At 44.0% G+C, this 24,314-nt stretch overlaps 1 protein-coding gene across 1 annotated transcript in view; it reads right to left on the minus strand.

Annotated features, from left to right (window-relative positions):
- DDX10 (DEAD-box helicase 10) overlaps nucleotides 1-21,392 on the minus strand; it is a 153,763-nt gene extending 132,371 nt beyond the window's left edge. Inside the window, exons 1-9 of the mRNA XM_081909716.1 lie at nucleotides 21,131-21,392; nucleotides 15,175-15,235; nucleotides 13,031-13,161; nucleotides 12,652-12,810; nucleotides 11,252-11,372; nucleotides 9,313-9,502; nucleotides 5,736-5,862; nucleotides 3,592-3,754; nucleotides 2,023-2,107 (exon numbers count right to left, since the gene is read on the minus strand). Coding sequence (XP_081765842.1) covers nucleotides 2,023-2,107; nucleotides 3,592-3,754; nucleotides 5,736-5,862; nucleotides 9,313-9,502; nucleotides 11,252-11,372; nucleotides 12,652-12,810; nucleotides 13,031-13,161; nucleotides 15,175-15,235; nucleotides 21,131-21,313 — 1,220 coding nt within the window. The 5' untranslated portion in view covers nucleotides 21,314-21,392. The remainder of the gene's footprint in view (nucleotides 1-2,022; nucleotides 2,108-3,591; nucleotides 3,755-5,735; nucleotides 5,863-9,312; nucleotides 9,503-11,251; nucleotides 11,373-12,651; nucleotides 12,811-13,030; nucleotides 13,162-15,174; nucleotides 15,236-21,130) is intronic.
- Between the last annotated feature and the right edge of the window lie 2,922 nt (nucleotides 21,393-24,314).

The following is a 24,314-nucleotide window of genomic DNA, read 5'->3' on the forward strand; positions in this document are numbered from 1 at the left end:
ATTATTGCCTGCTTTTATTGTATTTTTTTAATAGTATTTTTAAAAAGCACTAAAAGATACAGGTCTATAATATTAGCCTCCTAGGACCTTTTGGGAACGATGAGGAAAGAAGCTAGGAATGAATAAATTAAATGCATCAGAGTGTATAAAACATTTCCCAAACGATTATCAGTATTCTTTTGCACAACCCACAATAAATGCCAGGTCAGGTCTGATCTATATCATGTGCTGTTTCGGAGCCCAAGTAACAAGACCATATTTGATACAGATAGACCAATAAATACTGCAGATGCTTGCAGTTTTCGTTGAAAATTTTCGTCTTCTTACAAAATACCCAAAGACATAGTTTAATGATGCCTTTAGAAATTCAATTTCACATCTCTAGCCTAGTTTTCCAAAGTCTCCGGGGAGCCTCTGCTGTCACTCTGCTCTGCTGTCACAAGCACTAGAAGCTTAATAAATTAAATACAAGATTCTCAGTATCCTAACAAGCAACCGCAGAGTGCTTAAGAAACTGCAGCTGCTTATTTATCCCTGCAGACAACCTTCAGGAATAATGTTAACAAAAATGAGAGCCTACGGCTGCAATCCTGTGCCCACTTACTTGTGGACTAAGCTGACACGTGAGTAAGCATTTGGAATATTGCACTGTAAACTGAATCAACTTGTTTTTAATTAGCTTTGAAAGAGCAAACAATGATAAACACAGTATTTATATGCAAACCTGATACTAATAATAGGCCCACTGAAGGGTCTGGAAACAAGATTCAGGAGCGATATTACTGAAGCTAAGCAGCCGTGAACCTGATCAGTAATCTGAAAGGCAGGCAACAGTCTCTCTCGCAGGAGCAATATACGCTGACAATAAATAATTAAAAATCCAGGCGAAAAGTATAGTTTTGCTACTAATGTGCTATATTAAGGTATACGAACGTATCAGATTTTCAGCCAAATTTAATATAGCCAGAGCAGGGGATTTTGAGACCTGAACCTTGGAATCAGCTGTGCTCCATGAGCTGTGAAAGTTCCTGTAATTTAATCCATGGCTTTAAGAATATACGAACTGCTGGATAGCACAGCTGGTTTGAGCACAGTGCTGATAACGCCAAGGTTGCAGGTTCAATACCCGTAAGGGCCAACTTCATATTCCTGCATTGCAGAGGGGTGGACTAGATCATTGTTTCCCAAGCTTGGGTCTCCAGCTATTTCTGGACTATAATTCCCATAATCCTTGACCTCTGGTCTTGCTAGCTAGGGATGATGGGAGCTGTAGTCCAAAAACAGCATCCCTTCCAACTCTATGATTCTATGAGAAGAACATCCCTATTGCATCTAGACCAGCATCCTGTTATCACAGTGGCTGACCTATGGCATGCCCACAAAAGCAGAACCAAAGCGCAAGAAAACTCTCCACTTGAGATTCCCAGCACCTGGTGCTCAGAGGGATATATTGCCTCCAACAGTGAAGGTCCAACACAGGCATTGTGTAGCCTTTCCTCAATAAAATATATAATCTTGGTTGGAGTACTGGACCAAATGAGAGACATGACATTTAACCTAACCTGACCTGACCTAACCTAGAGGGATGCAGGTGGCGCTGTGGGTTAAACCACAGAACCTAGGACTTGCTGATCAGAAGGTCGGCAGTTCGAATCCCCGCAATGGGGTGAGCTCCTGTTGCTTGATACCTGCTCCTGCCAACCTAGCAGTTCGAAAGCACATCAAAGTGCAAGTAGATAAATAGGTACCACTCTGGCGGGAAGGTAAACGGCGTTTCCGTGCGCTGCTCTGGTTCACCAGAAGCAGCTTAGTCATGCTGGCCACATGACCCGGAAGGTGTACGGCGGCTCCCTCGGCGAATAAAGCAAGATGAGCGCCGCAACCCCAGAGTCAGTCATGACTGGACCTAATGGTCAGGGGTCCCTTTACCTTTACCCTAATGTAACACGGGGCTTGTCATCTTTTCTACAACAATTAACAGTTCTGCTTTCACACAGAATCCCGGAACACAGAAGAACATACCTGGCTGTTCTGCCAACTCTGTGAATGTAAGTATTTGCGTCCTCCGGACAGTCAAACTGAATGACCCAATTCACAGCAGGGAAATCTGCAAAGAAGTGAGAAAGGGACAGGCCTTGAGTTCAGGAAACACTGAAAATCCACCCACAGAGAAAACGGCTGTATAATTTGCTACAAATTCAGTTCTGCTTTACTGTGCTGTATTAGCGGAGACTGTTCAAAGTTGCATCAATCACCTTCATTTATTTGTCAAGATAGGAATAAAATTAATAGCATATTCATTTCCTAAGTAACGACAGTGTAATTTTATGCCTGAACATGGACAGGCAGATAATTTGCATGTTTCGAATTCTAAAGCAGTGTTAAATCTTCCACAATTTAAAACGGTGGCTTTTAACCCTTCAATAGCCAGGAACCACCCTTAACCCAAATGTGCCACCCGAGACTACTTTTTGTTTATCTTGGGCTGGATTCAAATAGTGAGTCCCACTAGTGAAAGCCAGTGCAAGGACTTCTGCTGGTGCAGTGGGGTTTCCTCTCCTGTCCTCCCCTCACAAGTCGCCTCAGGGATGGGGTTGGAAAACTCCCAGAATAAGGTGAGGGGGTGGAAAGACAAAAAATTTCCATCAAACAAGCAAAAATGCTTGCACTGATGCAGCAATCTCCTCAGTGCCATGTTGAATTCCTCCCCTTGCATCTCATTATTGCATTCACCTTTGAAGCATGCCTGCCACCATCATTATCTGCTTTTAAGCATCAGGCTAAAATAGGTAAAGGTAAAGGGACCCCTGACCATTAGGTTCAGTCGTGGCTGACTCTGGGGTTGCGGCGCTCATCTTGCTTTATTGGCCGAGGGAGCCCGCATACAGTTTCCGGTCATGTGGCCAGCATGACTAAACCGCTTCTGGCAAACCAGAGCAGCACACGGAAACGCTGTTTACCTTCCCGCCAGTACCTACTTGCACTTTGACGTGCTTTTGAACTTCTAGGTTGGCAGGAGCTGGGACCGAGCAATGGGAGATCACCCCATCACGGGGATTTGAACTGCCGACCTTCTGATTGCCAAGTCCTAGCCTCTGTGGTTTAACCCACAGCGCCACCCGTGTCCCATCAGGCTAAAATAGGCGTCACCAAACTTTTTGGAAGACTGGGTGCATTTTGAATTTTGAGAGAGTGCCCCCTGGCTGCCATAGGGGGCGTGGCATAACACAAATGGGGAGCATGGCAGAGCACAAACTTAAGAGAGGCAACCATTCCTCAACAACCTTATGTTTACTATGGAAAGTCAGCTATGTCTTGCTGATTATGGAGATCGCAGATGCTGTTGCTGTCTAGTGAGAATGGGAAACAATCCTCAGTACTAGGAAAAAATATAAGGTTATCTCACAACTCTCATTTCACAGACATTGTTTAGGAGGTACCAGCACATTTTGCTGTATACATTTCTTTCTAGCAAACTATAGGCTCTTTTCTTTTTTATATATAATGTAAGTTCACAGTCTGGGGCACCTGCCCTCTGTACAGGTAGCTCTGCAACTTTATATAAATGTGGAAGAACTTGAGAGTGCTTACCAAGGCCCCGAGCCGCAAGATCAGTAGCAAAGAGAACTGCCGATTTCTTGCGCACAAAATCAGTGTAGACTTCCATTCTCTTCATCTGCTGCTGCTTGCCGTGAAGAGCCAGTATAGGGAGCCCAGGTCGAAGACGGCAGAAGACTCTAAACAAATACTGGACCTAGAAACCAGTAACAATTCAGACTGTAAGCTCTTTGGGGCAGGGACTTGTTTTATGCTTATGCTGCTCTATAACGTGGCATGTACAGCAATGGGGCGATAGGGCCAAACTGTACTTGATGCAGGAGAACCCTGACTGACTCTTCCAGTGTTTAATTTAATTTATTAGCGCAGCAAAGGGCTCTGCATCTGAAAAACGTTAGCCAGGCACTGGGGCTGGGTGGGGAGGGAAGGGTGTTCAAGCCCATCCCTACTGACATCTCATTCCTTCCAATCTTATCATCAAAGCTGTGGTAGCCCCACACTTAGGGGGCGGGGAATGAGTGAATTTAGAAATAGCAATCGCTATTAATATAAAGTTGCAGCTTAAATACTTCATTTTTCCTTACTTCAGTTATTCAGTTTGATTAACTAAAATGTTCCAATTGACCAAAAAAGGCACCCCGATCTATCAGGGAGCAGTTTGAATAGAAATCATTTTCATTTTCAAACTCAGCTGCTAAGGTTCCTGAAGAATTATCCTGCCCTGTTTGCGAACTTCCCATCGCCACTGTGAGAACAGAATTCAGGTCTAGAAGGGCCTTTGCTATGATGCAGCAGAATTCTTCTCATGTTTTTAACAACTTTCCCAGGCTTTTTAATCACAATCCAATGTCACGAACAGATTTACAGTTATGGACATCAGAGATGGTGTGATTTATTTATTTTTTTACTTTCTTTAAGTTCAACAATATCAGAGGAGGATCCTACCTCTTCATAATTACAAAAACAGCAGTATCTTTTTCCAAAACTCTTTCAACTCAGGGACATTTGGTGTGTGTGTGTTCAACACTTATTTGAAACAGCAGGTAGGCTGAGTCACAATACCTCCAGAGCAAAGGTCTGTATTTATTGTGAGGAAAGCTTGACACAAGGAAAACACCACACGGAAAATGCTGTGGTGAAAAAACCTATCAGTAGAAAGTAGTCAGTAAATGCTTATGTCAAACTCTGCCTGCAGCGGTCACCATTTTATACCTGGCTATGTCCACACAGCACTATTTTGTAACCGGTGGACCTCAGTACAGTGGTACCTCAGTTTAAGAACAGCCCCGTTTACAAATTATTCAGTTTATGAACTCCACAAAACCGGAAGTAGTGTCGCAGTTTGCAAACTTTACCTCGGTCTAAGAACGTAATCCGAACAGTGGAAGGCCTCATAAGGGAAAGCGCGTCTCGGTTTCAGAACGGTTTCAGTTTAAGAACGGACTTCCAGAATGGATTAAGGTTGTAAACTGAGGTACCACTGTAATTCTCAGCTGTCTCAAGTGGGCTATGACAGTAGAAAGTTTGAGAATTCCTGCTGTTTGGGATGCATATTTACCATCCCATCTTCTGCTTGTGAATGAACTAGGCCTAAGTTTAGATAGGTAGATATAGAGACACAGAGAGAGAAACACTGGCTTGAGGACACTTAAGTGTACAGTGGTACCTCGGGTTAAGAACTTAATTCGTTCTGGATGTCCGTTCTTAACCTGAAACTGTTCTTAACCTGAGGTACCACTTTAGCTAATGGGGCCTCCCGCTGCTGCCATGCGATTTCTGTTCTCATCCTGAAGCAAAGTTCTTAACCCAAGGTTAGCGGAGTCTGTAACCTGAAGCGTCTGTAACCTGAAGCATCTGTAACCTGAGGTACCACTGTAATCTCTAGTAAAACTGCATGTTCAGCTTCAGGACTCAAACAGGAAGACATTTCGCTGGACTTCTGCACAAACCTTTACCCGCTATACCAAACTTTTAATATCTCCTGGTTTAAAGTATTTATTAACATATTCCAGCTTGCTGGGCACAGGAGAATATCTCACAGGTGCTTTAATTTATGATACAATACCCTTGCCTGAAGTCCTGGCAGGAATGGTATTAACTTGATATTTAAAAAGAAAAGAAAAAGAGAAAGCATTTTTTATAAATGGTTAAGAGATAGAATTATAGATATTCAATACCTCTTTACAGCTTGCAAAAAATACAATACTTTTCTTATTCAGATGACTTCTCAAAAAGGAGTACAACATATTGATTTTCTGGTGCAGTTCACAAACAACGTAGTTCTGTTCCAAAGTTGCTGGAGTACTAAAAAATAATAATAATCACATATTTATCATCATTATTATTGGGCACAATTTATCATCCTGCCTTTCTACCAAATGGTGCACAAGGTGGCCAACACAAGTAGAATACGAAATATGTATGTTTATGTATAAATGTGTGTGTGTATAAACACACATACACAACCCTATCAAACTCAATCACAACCCATGAATTAACTAAGAGCAAAATATAGATAAACAAGGCATAAGTCATTAAAACCAAAGAACATATGTATAGGTCAGTGTACAAATGAAATAAATAATATTAAATCATATAGATCTAGTCATGTGCTGCCTGGGGGTTATAGTCCAAAACATGTGGTGGGCACCAGGATGGAGAAGGCTTGCCTACTCCACCCAGCAGTGCCTCTTCAGCATGGGTAGGCAAACTAAGGCCCGGGGGCCAGATCCGGCCCAATTGCCTTCTAAATCCGGCCTGTGGATGGTCCAGGAACCAGGGTATTTTTACATGAGTAGAATATGTCCTTTTATTTAAAATGCATCTCTGGGTTATTTGTGGGGCATAGGAATTCGTTCATTCCCCCCCAAAAAAATATAGTTCAGCCCCCCCAGAAGGTTGGAGGGACAGTGGACCGGCCCCCTGCTAAAAAAGTTTGTTGACCACTGCTCTTCAGGGTCTGGAACAGAAGTATTTTCTAGAGATGCTTTTCTAACTGGAAAGGTCAGGGGTTTCCTCCACACAAATCATACCCTCTCCCACTGATCTCTAGCAAAAAGCATCAATGCAACTCACGGCAAACCTATGCAAAGATGCATTCCAATCAGATTGTGAACTGCTGAGATATAAGTGCCTTAAATTAATGCCCCCCCACCACGCTCAAAACTTAACGCAAAATACTTCATTATAGCCTGCCATGGTTGAACCTGAAACCTTTTTGTAAAAAAAATAATCCCCGGTGTTTTATTGAAGATGGCTGTTGCTCTGCCGAAATTGCAGTGATCTGTAATAATTTGATCCAGCCCATTGCTCCGTAAATTACGCAGCTGACATCGCTGCCTTGTACTAATCTTGCTCGGAATCCCCACCCCCTCATTCTGGTAAACTGTGAAATACTGTTTCTCAAAGCAGTAATTCCCCTTTAAAAATATCCGTGCTTTGTTTTAATGTCCCAACTCAAGCTGCTTGGATTTTTCCAAAGAGCACAGAAGTGTCATCACAAAGGCATTGCCGTTTGCTCACCCACCAGAAAAAAATAAAATAAAAATCCCTGCAAGAGTGCACATTAAATCAGACTAAGGTTCGACTAGATGACACTCAAGATGATACTTCCAGCTCTACAATTCTGTGAAATCTACGAAAAGCATCTCTTGCTTGTCTGGATGGAGTTTAGAGACGGGTCTATGAATGTGTGTAGAAACTAGCCTAGTGCACAATGGTAAAAGATACGTTTTCCCACTGCTTTGCAGTAGTTTCCCGGGGAGCCTTCAATGTAGGGTTCCTCAGGGTTCAGTATTATCCCCCCATGCTGTTTAACCCGAGTGGGGTCACCCAGACTTTTGGAGTACGTTGTCAGCACTATGCTGATGACACACAGCTCTATTTCTCCTTTACATATCGCAGGTGAGGCAGTGGAAGTGCTGGACCTTTGCCCTGCCTGGATAATGGACTGGATGAGAGCCAACAAACTGAAGGAAAAGACTGAAGCACTCTTTGTGGATGGTCATGGACTAGAATGGATGGGAGGTGACCTGCTCTTGATGAGGTTACACTCCCACAGGAAGGAGCAGGTATATAGCTTGGGGTATATAGAATGCCAATCTAGGCCCAACTGCGCTGGCCACCAATTAGTTTCCGGGCCCATTTCTAAGGCCTGCAAAGCCTTAAACGGCTCAGGACCACATGCCTCAAGGATCGCCTCTCCCCTTATGAACTGGCCTGGATGCTTCAATCTTCATGTGCCTCCGCCACGAGAGGTCCAGAGGGTGGCAACACAAGAACAGGCCTTTTCCGCAGTGGCTCCCCGCTTGTGGAATGCTCTTCCCCCCAGAAACTCACCTGGTGCCTTTGTTACCTATCTTTAGGTGTCAAGCAAAAACACTCTTCTCCCAGGCCTTTGCCTAACTGAGCTATCATTGGCCTTTTAAATTGGGGAGAGGAACGTTGTTTTTGTTTGTTACTATGCTATGTATTTTCATGTTTTTATACTATAAACCGCCCTGTGAACCTTGGATGAAGGGCAGTACAGAAATGTAATAAATACAGTGGTAAAGGTAAAGGGTCCCCTGACCATTAGGTCAAGTCATGACCGACTCTGGGGTTGCGGCACTCATCTCGCTTTACTGGCCGAGGGAGCCGGCATACAGCTTCCGGGTCATGTGGCCAGCATGACTAAGCCGCTTCTGGCAAACCAGAGCAGCGCACGGAAACACCGTTACCTTCCCGCCAGAGCGGTACCTATTTATCTACTTGCACTTGATGTGCTTTTGAACTGCTAGGTTGGGAGGAGCAGGGACTGAGAAACAGGAGCTCACCCCATCGTGGGAATTCGAAATGCTGACCTTCTGATCAGGAAGTCCTAGGCTCTGTGGTTTAACCCACAGTGCCACCCACGTCCCTAATACAGTGGTAACTCGGGTTAAGAACTTAATTCGTTCTATTTCTGGGGGGGCGGAGTCTGTAACCTGAAGCACCTGTAACCCGAGGTACCACTGTAACAACAACAATAAATTTGTTGCTCTGCCCATTTTGCCTCTGATCCCAACCACCGCTGTCATGTAGCCCTCAAAACTCTACACAGGAGGGAATGCGGCCCTCTTACCCCCCCCCAAAAAAAATTGGTTCCCCACCCCTGATTTATTGAAAGTCACGGAACACGGATTGTAGTCCTAAGCATGCATAAACTTAGAAGTATGCATTATTGTTTTCAGCTGCCGGGCTGGTCTTTAATTTAATTGCAAACTGAATCCTACATCTTTAAATTTTCTGGTCACCTGTTGAAGTCTTGGTGATTGAGAGAGATGAGTATCAAATCAGGAATTACTTAGGCTGGCTTTTGACAGTCACTCAGTTAAGCCAGTTTCATCTATTTTAAATTGGCTATTTTATATACTTACTTCTTACAGCTCCCTGCCGCAGGGCCAAAAAGTTATATATCACAGTGATTTGTAGCACACATAGTACTTAAAATGACAGAACAGGAGTTGAAGCAAAGAATTCTACAACCACACTTTAACTGACCCAATTAATTTCTCTCTCTCTCTCTCTCTCTCTCTCTCTCTCTCTCTCTCTCTCTCTCTCGTGTGTGTGTGCATGTGTGTGCCAACTTCAGTTTTCTAGCCTGTGTTATCCCAAGGCCTCAGGTTGAATAACATGACTCTCCATCCCACCCCTTCCATAAACAGGCGCATAATGGAGTAAAACAGAGCTACACTTTACTTCCTTCGAAGTCTAGATAGAGAAGAATTCTCCTACCTGAACTTTGCCTTCTCGTGTACCCAGATATATTCCGGATCTTTCAAGCTCAGCCGGGCCAGGTCCTTCACCGATTTGGTTTGCGTGGCTGAGAAAAGCAGAGTCTGGCGCGTCTCGGGAAGGTTTTCAATGATTGCGTTCATCGTATCAGCAAAACCCATGTCCAGAATTCTGTCAGCTTCATCAAGTACTGGAATGAGAAAGGCCAGCTGGAGGGAATTGGATTTTTTTTCTCCCCCTAAGCTTCTAACCTTCAGACAGAGCGTGAGACTAATATTCACACTGATAGCAGGGGCTTATCCACATGAAAGGCATCGCTCCAAAATACACACAAGAAGGGATTTGTTGGGGTCAGCTTTCACAGACAGGGCCTTGGGAGGTCACCTAATTGAACCCGCTACAATGCAGGATGCAAACTACAGCATCCCTGACAGAGGACTGTCCAGCCTCTGTTCAAATATCACTTACAAAAGCTTCTGACACCCTAGTCAAGCCTACTTCCACATGTGAGAATTCATTCACATATAATAGCTTTCCTGTGTGAGTGTCTGGAGGCGGTGGGAGGATAGATGGCGGCTAACAGATTGAGGTTAAATCCTAACAGGACAGAAGGACTGTTTTGGGGGACAGGGGGCGAGCAGGTGCAGATGACTCCCTGGTCCTGAATGGGGGAACTGTGCCCCTGAAGGACCAGGTGCACAGCCTGGGACTCATTTTGGACTGACAACTGTCCATGGAGGCGCAGGTCAATTCTGTGACCAGCTTCATCTGGTATGCAGGCTGAGGCCCTACCTGCCCACAGACTGTCTCGCCAGAGTGGTGCATGCTCTGGTTACCTCCCACTTGGACTACTGCAATGCGCTCTACGTGGGGCTACCTTTGAAGGTGACCCGGAAACTACAACTAATTCAGAATGTGGCAGCTAGACTGGTGACTGGGAGTGGCCGCTGAGACCATACAACACTGGTCCTGAAAGACCTACATTGGCTCCCTGTAATTTTCCAAAGACAATTTAAAGTGTTGGTGCTGACTTTTAAAGCCCTAAATGGCCTTGGTCCAGTATACATGAAGGAGCATCTCCACCCCGATCGTTCAGCCTGAGGTCCAGCTCCAAGGGCCTTCTGGCGGTTCCCTCATTGCTAGAAGTGAGGTTAAAGGGAACCAGGCAGAGGGCCTTCTCAGTAGTGGCACCTTCTCGGTAGTAGAACACCCTCCTATCAGATGTCAAGGAAATAAACAACTATCTGACTTTTAGAAGACATCTGAAGGTTACCCTGCTTAGGGAAGTTCTTAATGTTTGCTGTTTTATCGTGTTTTTAATATTTTCTTGGGAGCCACCCAGAGTGGCTGGGGAAACCCAGCCAGATGGACAGGGTATAAATAAATTATTATTATTATTATTATTATTATTATTATTATTATTATTATTATTAAACTAACAGAGACAAGGGGCCACAGCAATGTGGCACAGTACATCCTTGGCAAGCAGAAGGTCCCAGGTCCAATCCCTGCCATCTCCAGGGTAAGGGATGACCCTCTGCCTGAGACCCTGGAAAGCTGCTTCCGATCAGAGTAGACAGTACTGGGTTCAATGGGGCAGTGATCTTAGCAGCTTCATATGCTTGGCTGTTCCAAGAGCTCTAAGTTTGTGTATGCCTGCCTAGACCAAGAACTTAAGGTTACCTGTTCCCAGGGTGGGGAATCTTACAGCACAAGCAGGTTCTTCCCATTCACTTCCAATTCATGGAAAGGCTTTGTATGTTACAAAGATCAAGCACGGAAGCCACAACCCCAGTTCATCCTCTGCGTGCTTTAATGGAGCTTCAGTTCTGGGAAGTGGCTTCCAGTGCAAGCATTTTGGACCATTTACAGATTTCTGATTAAGCCTATTCAGTAAAAGCAAAAAAAGATAGAAAATAAATTGAAGCATTTCACTTACTCAACATATGCAGATTGCAGGCATGGAAATATGATGTTTCGTCCATGTGCTGTAAAAGCCGTCCCGGAGTACATATCAGAATGTTTATATTGTGGATTCTTTCCGATTCTTGTTTCAGGTCCTGAAATATCAGACAGGTGTGAGGGCATGATTTCAGAATATATGGTTATGACGCAGGGAGCTCCTCTCCAAGCCCATTCAGGTGCAGCAGATCACAGTAAGATCTGGCCATACACACACACACACACACCCCTGAGCGATGTCATACTGTGTGTCTTGTGGCACACAGAAAAAATCTATCTACACGACAAGCCACAACCCAGAGGCACCTTTAGAGATGTAGCAGCCTCTAACTAACAATGCAAGGAAGAAAATTTCCCAGTGCTTTATTTTTCCAGTTCACAAGTCCGTAAGTAACTGGGAATGAATGCCAATTGCAAATACATTATTAGGCAAGAGTGGCAGCTTCAAAATGCTTTGATTTGTTTAAGTACAAGTAAATGAACATGCTTAGGTCGTTCTCTAAGGCATCAGAAAGTTTTCTGACACAGACTGAACTTTTTCAAATTCAGAGTTTTCCAGTAAAATCACATCACCGCCTCTTCTTGGGACATTTTCAGTGACTCCATCAAAGCTTGCTTACATGCATCAAGACTCTCAGGGACATCCATCAACCAGAGGGACACCAAAATCAGAATCAAAGCATACTCAGGCAAGCCTGTGACAACTCACTTCACTTGGGACAGCTTTCAATGGGAAATACATGCCATTATGGTGGAAAATCAATACAGAGCTTTCTTGAAAGGCTGTACATTTCAGACAGCGCATGACCCATGCTTTTTAAATGGAGGTGTGGCGCTGTGGGTTAAACCACAGAGCCTAGGACTTGCCAATCAGAAGGTCGGCGGTTCGAATCCCTGCAATGGGATGAGCTCTCGTTGCTCGGTCCCTGCTCCTGCCAACCTAGCAGTTCGAAAGCATGTCAAAGTGCAAGTAGATAAATAGGTACCGCTCCGGCGGGAAGGTAAACGGCATTTCCGTGCGCTGCTCTGGTTCACCAGAAGCGGCTTAGTCATGCTGGCCACATGACCCGGAAGCTGTACGCTGGCTCCCTCAGCCAATAAAGCGAGATGAGCGCCGCAGCCCCAGAGTCGGTCACGACTGGACCTAATGGTCAGGGGTCCCTTTACCTTTATGTATGTGCCAATGTTTCCTTGGAACCCATTTCCTTGGAAATATATCGCACCGAGTTCTAAGAAAATTACCAGTCACTTAGTACAGCATCCCAGTATAATTGTCAAACCATAAGCAATCCTTATGGGTAAGACAGAGGGAGCGGTGGGGGGAGATCATTTATTTATTTATTTATTTATTTATTTATTTATTTGGAAGGAACAAACCTTTCCACCAATGATAAGCCCAGCCGAGAACTCGTGATTCTTCCCCACCTTACGCAGAACCTCAAACGTTTGGTATGCCAACTCTCGGGTAGGCGATATGATCAGAACTCCCAGTCCATCCAGGGGAGTCCACTGTTGACGGTATAAGATTTCCAGAGCCTGGACAGTGACAAAAATGCCAGTTAGAAGCCTTATAAATTTCACTCGGTGAAAATTTTTTTTTTAAGGTGAAAAGAAAAATCAGGACCGCAATGCCCATAGTCACTGGCCAAGCTCACTGGAGCTGATGGGAACTGGTAGTCCACAACAACCAAAGGGCGTCATATTGGCTGCCCTTGGGCCCACAGTAGAATATGAAATTATGAGATCCATTACTTACAGGTACAATGAAAGCCAATGTTTTGCCAGATCCAGTCTTCGCAGCTCCCAATACATCTTTACCTTGCAAGGCCAAACCTATGGTCTGCCTCTGGATTTCAGTCACCATGCGATACTGAGCTTCCTGCAGTCCTGGTGTGAGGAAGACCATATCTATCAACCTGCTTGGAATCAACCATTCACCAGGGGGGGTGGGGGGAGAAACCCTCATGTTAAAAGCATGCAAGAGTCCAGTGGTGGTGGTATGTGATCTAGTGCCGCCACCACTGACTGCATTCAGCCGCTGTGAGAAGTAGGCCTACACATGTACTAATACTGCTCTTCTGCGCAAGGAGGAGACTCTGGTTGACCTAAAGCCTACGCCCCCCCCAGCTCTGAAATGGAGAAGCCCAATGCACACAGCTAAAGGACCATTGTCACAATTGCTGATGGGGTTCAGGGGCTAGTCCACAAGCCCTTGGTGGTTCTCAAAGGGTGAGGAGCACCACACTGATGTGGCAGGAGAGGATGGCAAGTGTGGCAGGAAGATTCAAGGACAATCAAAGAAACATTAAAACATTTCAGCGGAGTATTGTATTAAAATCAAAATATTTCTTAATTTTCAGAAGATGGATAGATCCAATAGAGGAGCAAGAGCGTCAAGTGATCCTGAGGCCAATCCTAGTTGTGATTCTTTTGTTTGTTTTCCAGTGTATTTATTGTAATTTGGTGTGGTGCAAGATAATGAAGTTGCCCAGAGAAAGAAGTTTGAGGACCACTGCCCTAGCTTGTTATTTTAACACAAGGGTAGCCGACATTGTTGCCTCCAGATGTTGTGGACTACAACTTCCCATCACTCCTGGCTGTGGATCATGAGTGTTACAGTCCACAACATCTGAAGGGCACTTCAATCTCTATCCAACATGTGAGAAGGTTCATCTGAACTTCCCATCCTCCAAATTACCTGAGATGAGTAGAGAATGATCTCTTAACAACTAAGGCAAGGGACGTTTTATAGACTGAAAAAAGACCTGAGAGGTGAGTGGCTGCAGTTTCGGGATTTCAGCATGTTAAAAATAACTGAAGGGCATGCATACTGGTAAATATTTATGTGAACTGCTTTGCAAGCCTGTGTATCAAATATGGCTATAGTCGAAGGCAAAGAACATTCACTAGATCTTGCACATGGTTCACCATGTGTAATCAATGTGCAAGGGCCCAATTCACCCTATATGTGCACCTTAGAAGTGTGCATTTGTCACACATAGCAAACTCCACATGGGATTCTTGCAAGGCCCTACACCAGGGGTGGGGGTGGGAAACTGGATCTGTCCCATTGTCCAACTGTATCTCTCCACTTGCAGTTGATCCTAGTCACTTTGAGGCAGCGATGTCACTCAAAGTTATTAACAAGTTAAGAATATTAGAGCAGAATATATAATTATATGAAGTTTACACGTACCCTAGGACACCAAATAAGGGTATCACACGTTAGGAAAACTGTTGGAAAAGCAATACATCATTTGAAAGCAAGAGTTAAGGTATTGCTTTTTTCCCAATTTAAATTTTTATTAGTTTTCATCAAACATACATTCCAATACATTCATCGTATTAATACATCTCATACATAGCATTAGCTCTATTGAGCTTTGGACTTCCTTCCTCCCCTTCGGTAAGTATCATATTTTCTTTATGTCACGTATTTTATACATTTATCTCTTTGATCATAAGTTGTTGAAGTTAATCAAATCCTGCCAGTGTCTTTAAAGATTTACAATTGTCTCTTATATAATCCAAGTATTTACTCCAATTTCCATAAAACTTTTGTTCATCCTGATCTTTTATTCTCCCCGATATTCTAGCCAGTTCCGCATAATTAATCATTTTGACCTGCCATTCAGTAATAGTTGGTATTACTTCTGTTTTCCAATTTCCAGTTAAGGTGTTGCTGGGCAGGTGATGATTCGTTGGAGAATATGCTTTCTTCAACCGGCTAATCATGCAGGATTGTACATAACTGCTGCCAGGTTACTTATAGGCAAGTAAAAAAAAAATCACCCCATGCAACTAAGAAGGGAACGTTTATAAAATATTTTTGGGAGCAGAAAATGCCTGGTTGTAGGCTAATAACTGCCATAGAGATTCTTGCTAAAGTATTGTACTTACCTTTCAGTGTTTTCTTAGATAATGGAAAATCCGAAAATCTTACAACCTCATTTGCATTTATCTGAAAATAAGCAAAGAAAAGTAAAATCTGAAAGGATCTTGTTTAGATTATTGAACAAGAGGATCTGTCAAGTCAGTCCCCTCTCAAATTTCTTAATTACACGGAATTAGCTGCCGTGAGAGAGATTCTCACATCAGAGTTGAAAAAAAGAGTTGCTGGTTTGTCACAGTTTATTTAGGAACAAGCAGCCTGCTAGTGGCACGCTGCACAATCACCCCTCCCCTGTAACAAGGGAAGGCAAACCAAGAAGTCACAATTAAGTGTTGCTTTTCATGTCAGTCAAACCCAACACCTGGTTTGTTGCTCCTTAATAAAATAGGGGTCACTAGCAATCTTAGACTGCAGTCTGTCAGTGGTTTTCGACTTCCTGATTCTTAGGCCAGGCCAAAATTGCAGTTCCCTACTTAATGGCTACGGGATGCGGGTGGCGCTGTGGGTTAAACCACAGAGCCTAGGGCTCGCCAATCAGAAGGTTGGCAGTTCGAATCCCCAGCTCCTGCCAACCTAGCAGTTCGAAAGCACGAAGTGCAAGTAGATAAATAGGTACCGCTCCGGCAGGAAGGTAAACAGCGTTTCCATGCGCTGCTCTGGTTCACCAGAAACGGCTTAGTCATGCTGGCCACATGACCCGGAAGCTGTACGCCGGCTCCCTCAGCCAATAAAGCAAGATGAGTGCCGCAACCCCAGAGTCATCCATGACGGGACCTAACAGTCAGGGGTCCCTTTACCTTTTACTCAATGGCTGTGCAGCAAGACTTGGAAATGTAAGGCCAACATCTTGGGGGGGGGATATGGCAATCAAAAGGAATACTGTACTGTATAGCTCTTGCCATGTTCCCAGAGGCCACCTGTTCCTGGTTTGTACATACACCTCAGACATCTCACTTCAATCAAAGCCATCATCTAAATATACCTACAGTAACTGCATCCAACTCTAATATTCAAAGCTTCCCTGAAAGTAATGAGATGAGAGGGTGCACGTCTTATGTGTGATTTTTAAATACGAAGAGGAAGCGATGCCATCTCCACATTCTTCAACCTGCTACTTCCCTCCCCCAAAATGAGGCGTCTAATTTGCATTAGGCGTCTATCTACAGAGATTTTTAAAAAGTTGATTACAGACCTCCCTCGCTTAGAACTCTTGACACGCACATCTATATGTTCATTACAAATTTGCCTAATCATTTCTACTCTTGGGAGATATATATATATATATGTATAGCGGCTGCTGTTTTTGCACTCCACAGGTTTCTCTCAGAACTGCTCATGATGCCACAGTTTCAAAACTGTATTATTGGCATGCAGAGCAATCATCAAAATGGAAATTAGTCACATAACTTTCATTTCAGTGGGAGCTTTTTTTAAAAAAACAGTCTGTCTCAAAAAAAAGAGGTGTTGGGTTCAGGGAAGGGATGTTTCAGAATCACATTGGCTGAGAACATACTGGCTTCAATAACTCTGTACATGAAGAGTGGTGGAAACTAGATCTTAAAACTTAAAATTTACAGCTTGTTATTGAATAAGAGAGAATTTTATGAAAATGCAATACAGTGGTACCTCAGCTTAAGTACTTAATTCGTTCCGGAGGTCCGTTCTTAACCTGAAACTGTTCTTAACCTGAAGCACCACTTTAGCTAATGGGGCCTCCTGCTGCTGCCGCACCACCAAAGCACGATTTCTGTTCTCATCCTGAAGCAAAGTTCTTAACCTGAAGCACTATTTCTGGGTTAGCGTAGTCTGTAACCTGAAGCGTATGTAACCTGAAGCGTATGTAAGCTGAGGTACCATTGTATAGGTGGTATTTGACCCCTGTAAAGCTGGCAAAAATCAATAAAACCCATAATAATAAGTGTTGGGGATGCAAAAATCAAGCAGGAAACTTCTACCATATGTGGTGGGCATGCCAAGAGATAAAGAAATTCTGGGACATGATCTATGAGGAATTGAAAAATATTATTAAGAGCCACATTTTACAAAAAAAAAAAACACCTGAAGTATTTCTTCTGGGAATTTTGACAAACAATTTCCCTGAAGAGAAAATAAGACTATTTCTCTATGCTACGTCAGCAGCAAGAGTATTGGTGGCTAAATATTGGAAGGAGGAACACATACCCACCAAAGAGGAATGGTTGTATAAGCTGAGCGAGTACTTGGAACTCGCAAAGCTGACAGATATAATAAGAGACAAGTCAAATAAGACAGTTAATAAAGAATGGGAGTACCTAAAATAAATATCTGAAGAGTCAAGGTTCAGTGGTGAAGATCTGGTTGTGTCTAGCATACCCCTGCAAAGGTAAAAAGCTCCCTGATACCAAGATGAGGGATGTACTGAAATACAGCTAAGTTAGTTTTAATTAGGAATATTGAACTGTCGTGAGACTGACGGAAGCCCAAAGAACAAAAGAATATGAAAAATGAAATACCTAAGAAGTGTCAGCTTCTTAGGAAAACAGACAATATGTCAAAGGTAACTGTTTAAAGTGTTTGTATTTGGTTTGCAAAGTCTTAGTTTAATAATGAATTAATTAACGCTGATTTTTTCTTACCTCCGTTAAGATTTAATTGTATTAGTTTATGTAATTTATTTAGATTTCTTCTTTTTCTTTTTTTGTGAAAAAACCTTTTTAAATCCTTTTTCCTCTTTTCACATTTAAAAGTTTTGATTTGTATGTATTTGCAATATAACTCAATAATTTTTTAAAAACTTAATGTACCGGTATTTGAAATGACAGTAGCATTAATTCATGGTAAACATAGGGTGCTTTGAGTACATCAGCAGCCTCCTATGAAAAAAAGACTGGGAAAAGATTTGTGGCCTGTACAGCAACAAGCTAAGAACTTTATTAAAAACCCAGATTTTTCATTTTAAGATTGAGCTAAATTAAATATTGTTGGCTGTGGCGTTTTGAGAGTTTTGTTACTGAACAATTTCGTTCGCTGCTGCTCCTGCAGCAGCTATATGCTGCATTTTTATTTGTTTTATGGTGAAGAATTGCATTTTAATGCTTTCAACGTTACTGGAAGCTGCCCAGAGAACTCTTGTTATTGGGCAAAACAGTAATACGGTAAATAAGTACCGTATTTTCCGGTGTATAAGACGACTGGGCGTATAAGACGACCCCCCCAACTTTTCCAGTTAAAATATAGAGTTTGGGATATACTCGCCGTATAAGACTACCCTTCTTCCAACGCACACCAAATAAAAATTTTAAAAACCAGTCTCCAGTCCAGCTCGGAAATCCGCTCCACTTCCCAGTGGCCGGGGGCTTCTGGGGCTAATTTTCAAGTGTATTTCTGCTTCATCTAGAGAGCTTGGTGCCCTCTGATTTAATTTGCTGTCGTTTTATCCTTTGGTGGGGAGTTGCTGCAGGAGCTTCTGCTGTAGCTGGCGTATAAGGTGACCCCCGACTTTTGAGAAGATTTTCCTGAGTTAAAAAGTAGTCTTATACGCCAGAAAATACAGTAAATAAAATCGCTGTAAAAGGGAGCCAGCAAACAGGCTTTCTATCATGCACACAGGACAGGAAAAGGGAGAAGCAGGTGCACATGACCCAGCAGCAAAATCTCCTTCCTAGAGGAAAAGTCCAACTCCATCCACTTCACATGCTACAGGTAGGAGAGATCTGTAGTTGAAAGAGAGGCAAGTGCAGGAGGACCCATGGTAGTAGTATTAGTAGTAGTAGTAGTAGTAGCTGAGGCTGTCGAACAGACTCTTAGGCTGGGATGTTGCTCAGAGAGTTTTGTTGGTGGGGTTGTTGCTGTTAAAAGATATGAATTGTTTGTATCTATAGTACGATTTATGTTGTTCAGTTTGGTGGTATAGTTTATTGCTGTGTTATTATTGTTTACGACTACTTTCGTTACGTTTTGAATTATGTTTTTTCCCATGTAGCAAGTTGCCTCAAGCATGCCTTTAACTATGGAAAGGTGACATACAAATAAAATGATTTGTTGATTGAAACATAGGTTCCGGGGGGGGGGGGGATTCCACCCCACATCATATCAGCAAATGAAGCAAACAAGAGGAAAAAATATATTACCGGTAGATACAACGCTGTGCTTTAGATTTCACTCACGTGTCATAGAAGACTGGCGACTACTGTACTGTTAAACACTAACACCTTTCACAAAGAAATTGCACAACTGTATTTGTTCAAAGTATTTGCATGTGTACATAGACCTTCTTGGTTCACAACACGAAGGCATGCAAGCCCAAGGAACACAGAGAGCTCTATCATTTTTATATTATTGCCCCCAACTCCAATCTCTGAGCGATGCAAGAATCCAGGGGTTCCAGGCACCTAATAATAATAGTATTTTTATTTATTTATACCCTGCCTGTCTGACTAGGTTTCCCCAGCAGTGCCAAGCAGTGTTAGAAACTGAGTTATGAAAGCTAGGAGCTAATCAGCACCTTAAGCCTAGGCTAGGGCGCAACAACGGAATGTCTAGGCACACTTTTTAATAACAGGAATACAAAGCAGAAAATGAATGAACTACAGCTAAAATATGTTCATTTTTCACATGGTCTAGTCTTTCTCCTGCCCACCCTCTTAAGAGGGTCACTTCTCCGGTCTTCAGAGAGCAGCTGGGAGTGGGGAGGCAGAAAAAGGTTCTCCTTTCCTTCCACTTTGCAGTTTTAATCCGAAATCTTAAGCCCAGTACTGCACCCAAAGCTCAGAAACTGCTCGCGCTAATGAAATTCCCTGCTGCAAAACACGCCTAGAATAACGGGAGTTTCAAACACTGGTACCAATCAGTACCCCCAAAAACTAATGTATGTGATCCAATCTGTATTTCTATTTCCTTAATAGGAACTACACTCCACCCTTCTGCACCCTCATCTGAAACAAGACCAGGGAACGCCAAGGAACACCTTTTCCAACCCTCTACACTTCATGTCATCGGACATTCTGTTTTGAGTCCACCTTCCAATGGAGGCAAGCCAGGTTGGTACTAGCACTAGATGCCCTCCCCAGGGAAGTCTGCTTGGCCCCCAACATCAGGTTATGCCTTCCAGTAACTGCTAAAATGTGGTTTTTACATTTCTATTGCTGTTGGTGGAGGAGTGTTTATTGGCTACTGGTCCCCCCCCCCCTTTGTCTTCTGGAACACTTAAACGTTTCAGTGTGTTATATTGGTATCAAAATAATTTTATTTGCAGAATATTTTATCCAAATCAAGTTGTTGTCTTTCATTCTCCAATGCATTTTTTATCAATTAAAAAAAAAATACATTGGTGAGCAAATGTTTCCAACCTAGCAGTTCAAAAGCACGTCAAAGTGCAAGTAGATAAATAGGTACTGCTCCGGCGGGAAGGTAAACGGCGTTTCTGTGCACTGCTCTGGTTCGCCAGAAGCGGCTTAGTCATGCTGGCCACATGACCCGGAAGCTGTCTGCGGACAAACGTCGGCTCCCTCGGCCAATAAAGTGAGATGAGCGCCGCAACCCCAGAGTCGGTCACGACTGGACCTAATGGTCAGGGGTCCCTTTACTTTTACGGCTTGGTCCACATAGCTGTCAACATTTCCCTTTTTTTAAAGGAAATTCCCTTATTCCAAATAGGATTCCTCGCAAGAAAAGGGAAAGTTGACAGCTATGGGCCCAGAGGAGGGGAGGAAAGTTTAAGAACTACTCCAAAACACATTTGGAGCAAGCCCCCTCCTTCCCTCAAAGGATCCTGGGTGCTGTAGTTCCTGAACACCGCGAGGGGTAAACTACAGCGGCCAGAATCCTTTGAAGGAAGGGGTGCGCTTTCAAAGCACCCTGCGCGCCCAGCTGCCTTCTCTCGCGGCTCAGCCCATTCGTCCATCTAGCTCCGTACTGCTTGCACTGACTGGCAGCGCCTCTCCAGGGGTCTCTCCCAGCTCTACTGCGGGGGTTTTCTGCCCTTACCTGCGAGTAACTCTGCTGCAGCCTGGCGATGCCTTCCTTCTCCACCTCCCAAGCGGGGCGCTTCTGCTTTTGGCGCTGCTGGCGCAGCCGGTCCTTGCGCTTGGCGTAGTTCTTCTTCCAGCGCTCAAAGTTGCGCACTGGGTCCGCGCTGGGCCCACCGAAGGTCCCCCGGCTTTTCTCCATCCCGCCTCGGAAACAGCCGGCGTGGGGAAGAGACGGCAAACACGCTTCCCGGCAGCGTAACGCGCGGCGGCCGGAGGAGGAGCCGGGCGCACGGAGAGCGCGTCAGCCTCACTATCTCCGCCCCACGGGAAGGGAAAGCCCACCCCCTCCGCGGGCGGGAGAGGAGCTGCCCTACGGGAAGATCCTCCCCGCAGATCCCCAGATCTGCGAGGGAATCTGCCCCGCGTGGTCTTAATGCATCCTTTGATTCCTCCATTGATTTCAATGCGTCCATCGATTCGTTCCACATGGTTGTCCTTGCGCCGGATAACTTATATTTAAAATGTACGGTATATTTCTATGCAGCACTTCCGTATTGGCCGCTTGGACTAATGCTGCTCGTTTTTTAAATGCCACTTGCTAAAAGCCATGAGAACAGGGGGCGGGGGCGGCTGGGGCAGAAAGAGAAAAGAACGATATTTTTGGACAGGCTTCATCTGAACCTAATTTTTGCTTTTTCGCCCCCCTGGAATTATCATATGGAGTTAGAAGGGACCCCGAAAGTCATCTAGTTCAGGGTTTCCCAAACTGTTTGGGGGGACTACAAATCCCGTGATCCCTGATCACTAGTCCCGGTCTCTAGGGATAATGGGAGTTGTAGTCCAACGGGAGACCAAAGTTTGAGAAACCCTGAACCCCTGCAATTTTTTGCCCAGCGTTGGTCTCGAACCCACGACCCTGAAATTAAGTCTTGTGCCCTATTGACTATCCAATCCAAACCTACTTTCACAAAATTTATACGCTGCTGCTTTATTGGAGGCGGGGAGAGAGAGCAACCTCAAAGTGGTTTAAGCTCATCTCCCTGGGGATGTGTAACGTTAATAAAAAGGAGACTTCTGCTACGTGTTTTGAAATACAGTGGTACCTCGGGTTACATACGCTTCAGGTTACAGACTCTGCTAACCCAGAAATAGTGCTTCAGATTAAGAACTTTGCTTCAGGATGAGAACAGAAATCGTGCTATGACGGCGCGGCGGCAGGAGGAGGCCCCATTAGCTAATGTGGTGCTTCAGGTTAAGAACAGTTCCAGGTTAAGAACGGAACTCCAGAACGAATTAAGTACTTAACCCGAGGTACCACTGTAAAGCCAGCAACGTATGGCTAGCCCCCCCCCCCCCGCAGGTTGCCTGGACCATTGTTGCCGTTCAATCACGTTTACCTTTGAGCTGAAGTTACATTTGTACAGTTAAAAACCACTAGAGGTCGTAACTCTTGCATATGTGTATAATACTCATGTGAAACAGGCATAATAGCTGACAGAAGTGACTTGAGCTTTGGGTTTCCAAAACCTGAGTTGAGGTTTGGCGTATATAGGATGACAAAGAGTATCTCTGTACATGTGCAGAGTGCCTTTCCTGCACCACTCATCCCAATACATCCTTGCACTCTTAGAAAGGTTGCCCGTTAAGCTTCCCCCATGCACACAGAGAAGGAAAACATCAGCTGATCATGCTCATTATTTTATGGGAAAGCCTAGGATAGTATGCATAAGGATCGAGAATTGCTGATATCCTAATACCTGAAATCCGGAAGAAAACTATTTATATTTTTTTCCCGCATCATGGGCTCTGAAGGCGCCATATATAAAAATAAAGATAAATTTTGTTCCAGAGAAAACAAATTGGAGCTATTGTGGACCATGGAGAATCACATTTGCATGGTTCTGATCGGGGCTTTCAGCTACATTAGTAAAGAAAAAGCACTTTATATGCATTATAACACTGTGACACCAGATGGTGCTGTGGAGTCCCGTCTTTTGCCAACGTGATTTTCCTTTATGAAGCTTACAAGCGTTTTGCTGAAACACGTTTTTTGATGTGTCTAGATCCAGCCTTTCTTACAGTGCAGAAAGTTACACTGTATTTAACTAAACTTACTTCCAGATGGGAATCCAAGGCTCTGTATACACATTTTATTCTAGAACCAACAGAAACCGAGTACTTGGGTGTGTGTTTTATGTAGTACTCACACCATCTAGATCTATTGCATATTTCTGGCTCTGAAAAGTGCTTCTTAAGCAACTGGTTTTATTTCCAGAAGAAAAAGCCCATTGCAGATTTGAGTCAGCATTACCCTGCTGTCATGGGCATAGCCGTGGGGGGGAGGCAGAAGAGTTGCCCCCCCCCCACATCAAGTAAATAAATAAAAATACTTAACTAAAAGCAGAAATTGTAGAAAGATTTTGACTGATTTTTCTGAGATCAAAAGAAAGTAATTTAAAATAACTGTTTTTGAGACATTTTGTTCCAAATCTTCCAGACAGAGGATGGTGACAGTTGGGTGTCCTGTCCCCCCCCCCAATAAATACAGTGGTACTTCGGGTTAAGTACTTAATTCGTTCCGGAGGTCCGTACTTAACCTGAAACTGTTCTTAACCTGAAGCGCCACTTTAGCTAATGGGGCCTCCTGCTGCTGCTGCGCCGCCAGAGCCCGATTTCTGTTCTCATCCTGAAGCAAAGTTCTTAACCTGAAGCACTATTTCTGGGTTAGCAGAGTCTGTAACCTGAAGCGTATGTAACCTGAGGTACCACTGTATTGGTTCCGCCCATGCCTGCAGTGAGTCCATTTGAAAACAGATGTAGGTGTGGGTGGGTGTGCAGCAAGATCACAGTGAAGATCACTTCTTCATTTACCTGGGGCACCTGCAGGGAGGAATAGGTAGGGATAACCTAATCAAAGGGAGGCATTTCAAATGCATATCAAGTAACCTGGTTCCCAGCACGTTTCCAAGCACAATTCAAAGTGTTGGTGCTGACCTTTAAAGCCTCGGTCCAATATACCTGAAGGAGCGTCTCCACCCCCACGGTCCTGCCCAGACACTGAGGTTCAGCGCCGAGGGCCTTCTGGTGGTTCCCTCGCTGTGAGAAGCCATGTTACAGGGAACCAGGCAGAGGGCCTTCTCAGTAGTGGCACCCACCCTGTGGAAACCATCAGATGTCAAGGAAATAAACAACGTTCTGTG

The sequence above is a fragment of the Podarcis melisellensis genome, assembly GCF_964234715.1.
Source record: "Podarcis melisellensis genome assembly, chromosome: 4".
Lineage (NCBI taxonomy): Eukaryota > Metazoa > Chordata > Lepidosauria > Squamata > Lacertidae > Podarcis > Podarcis melisellensis.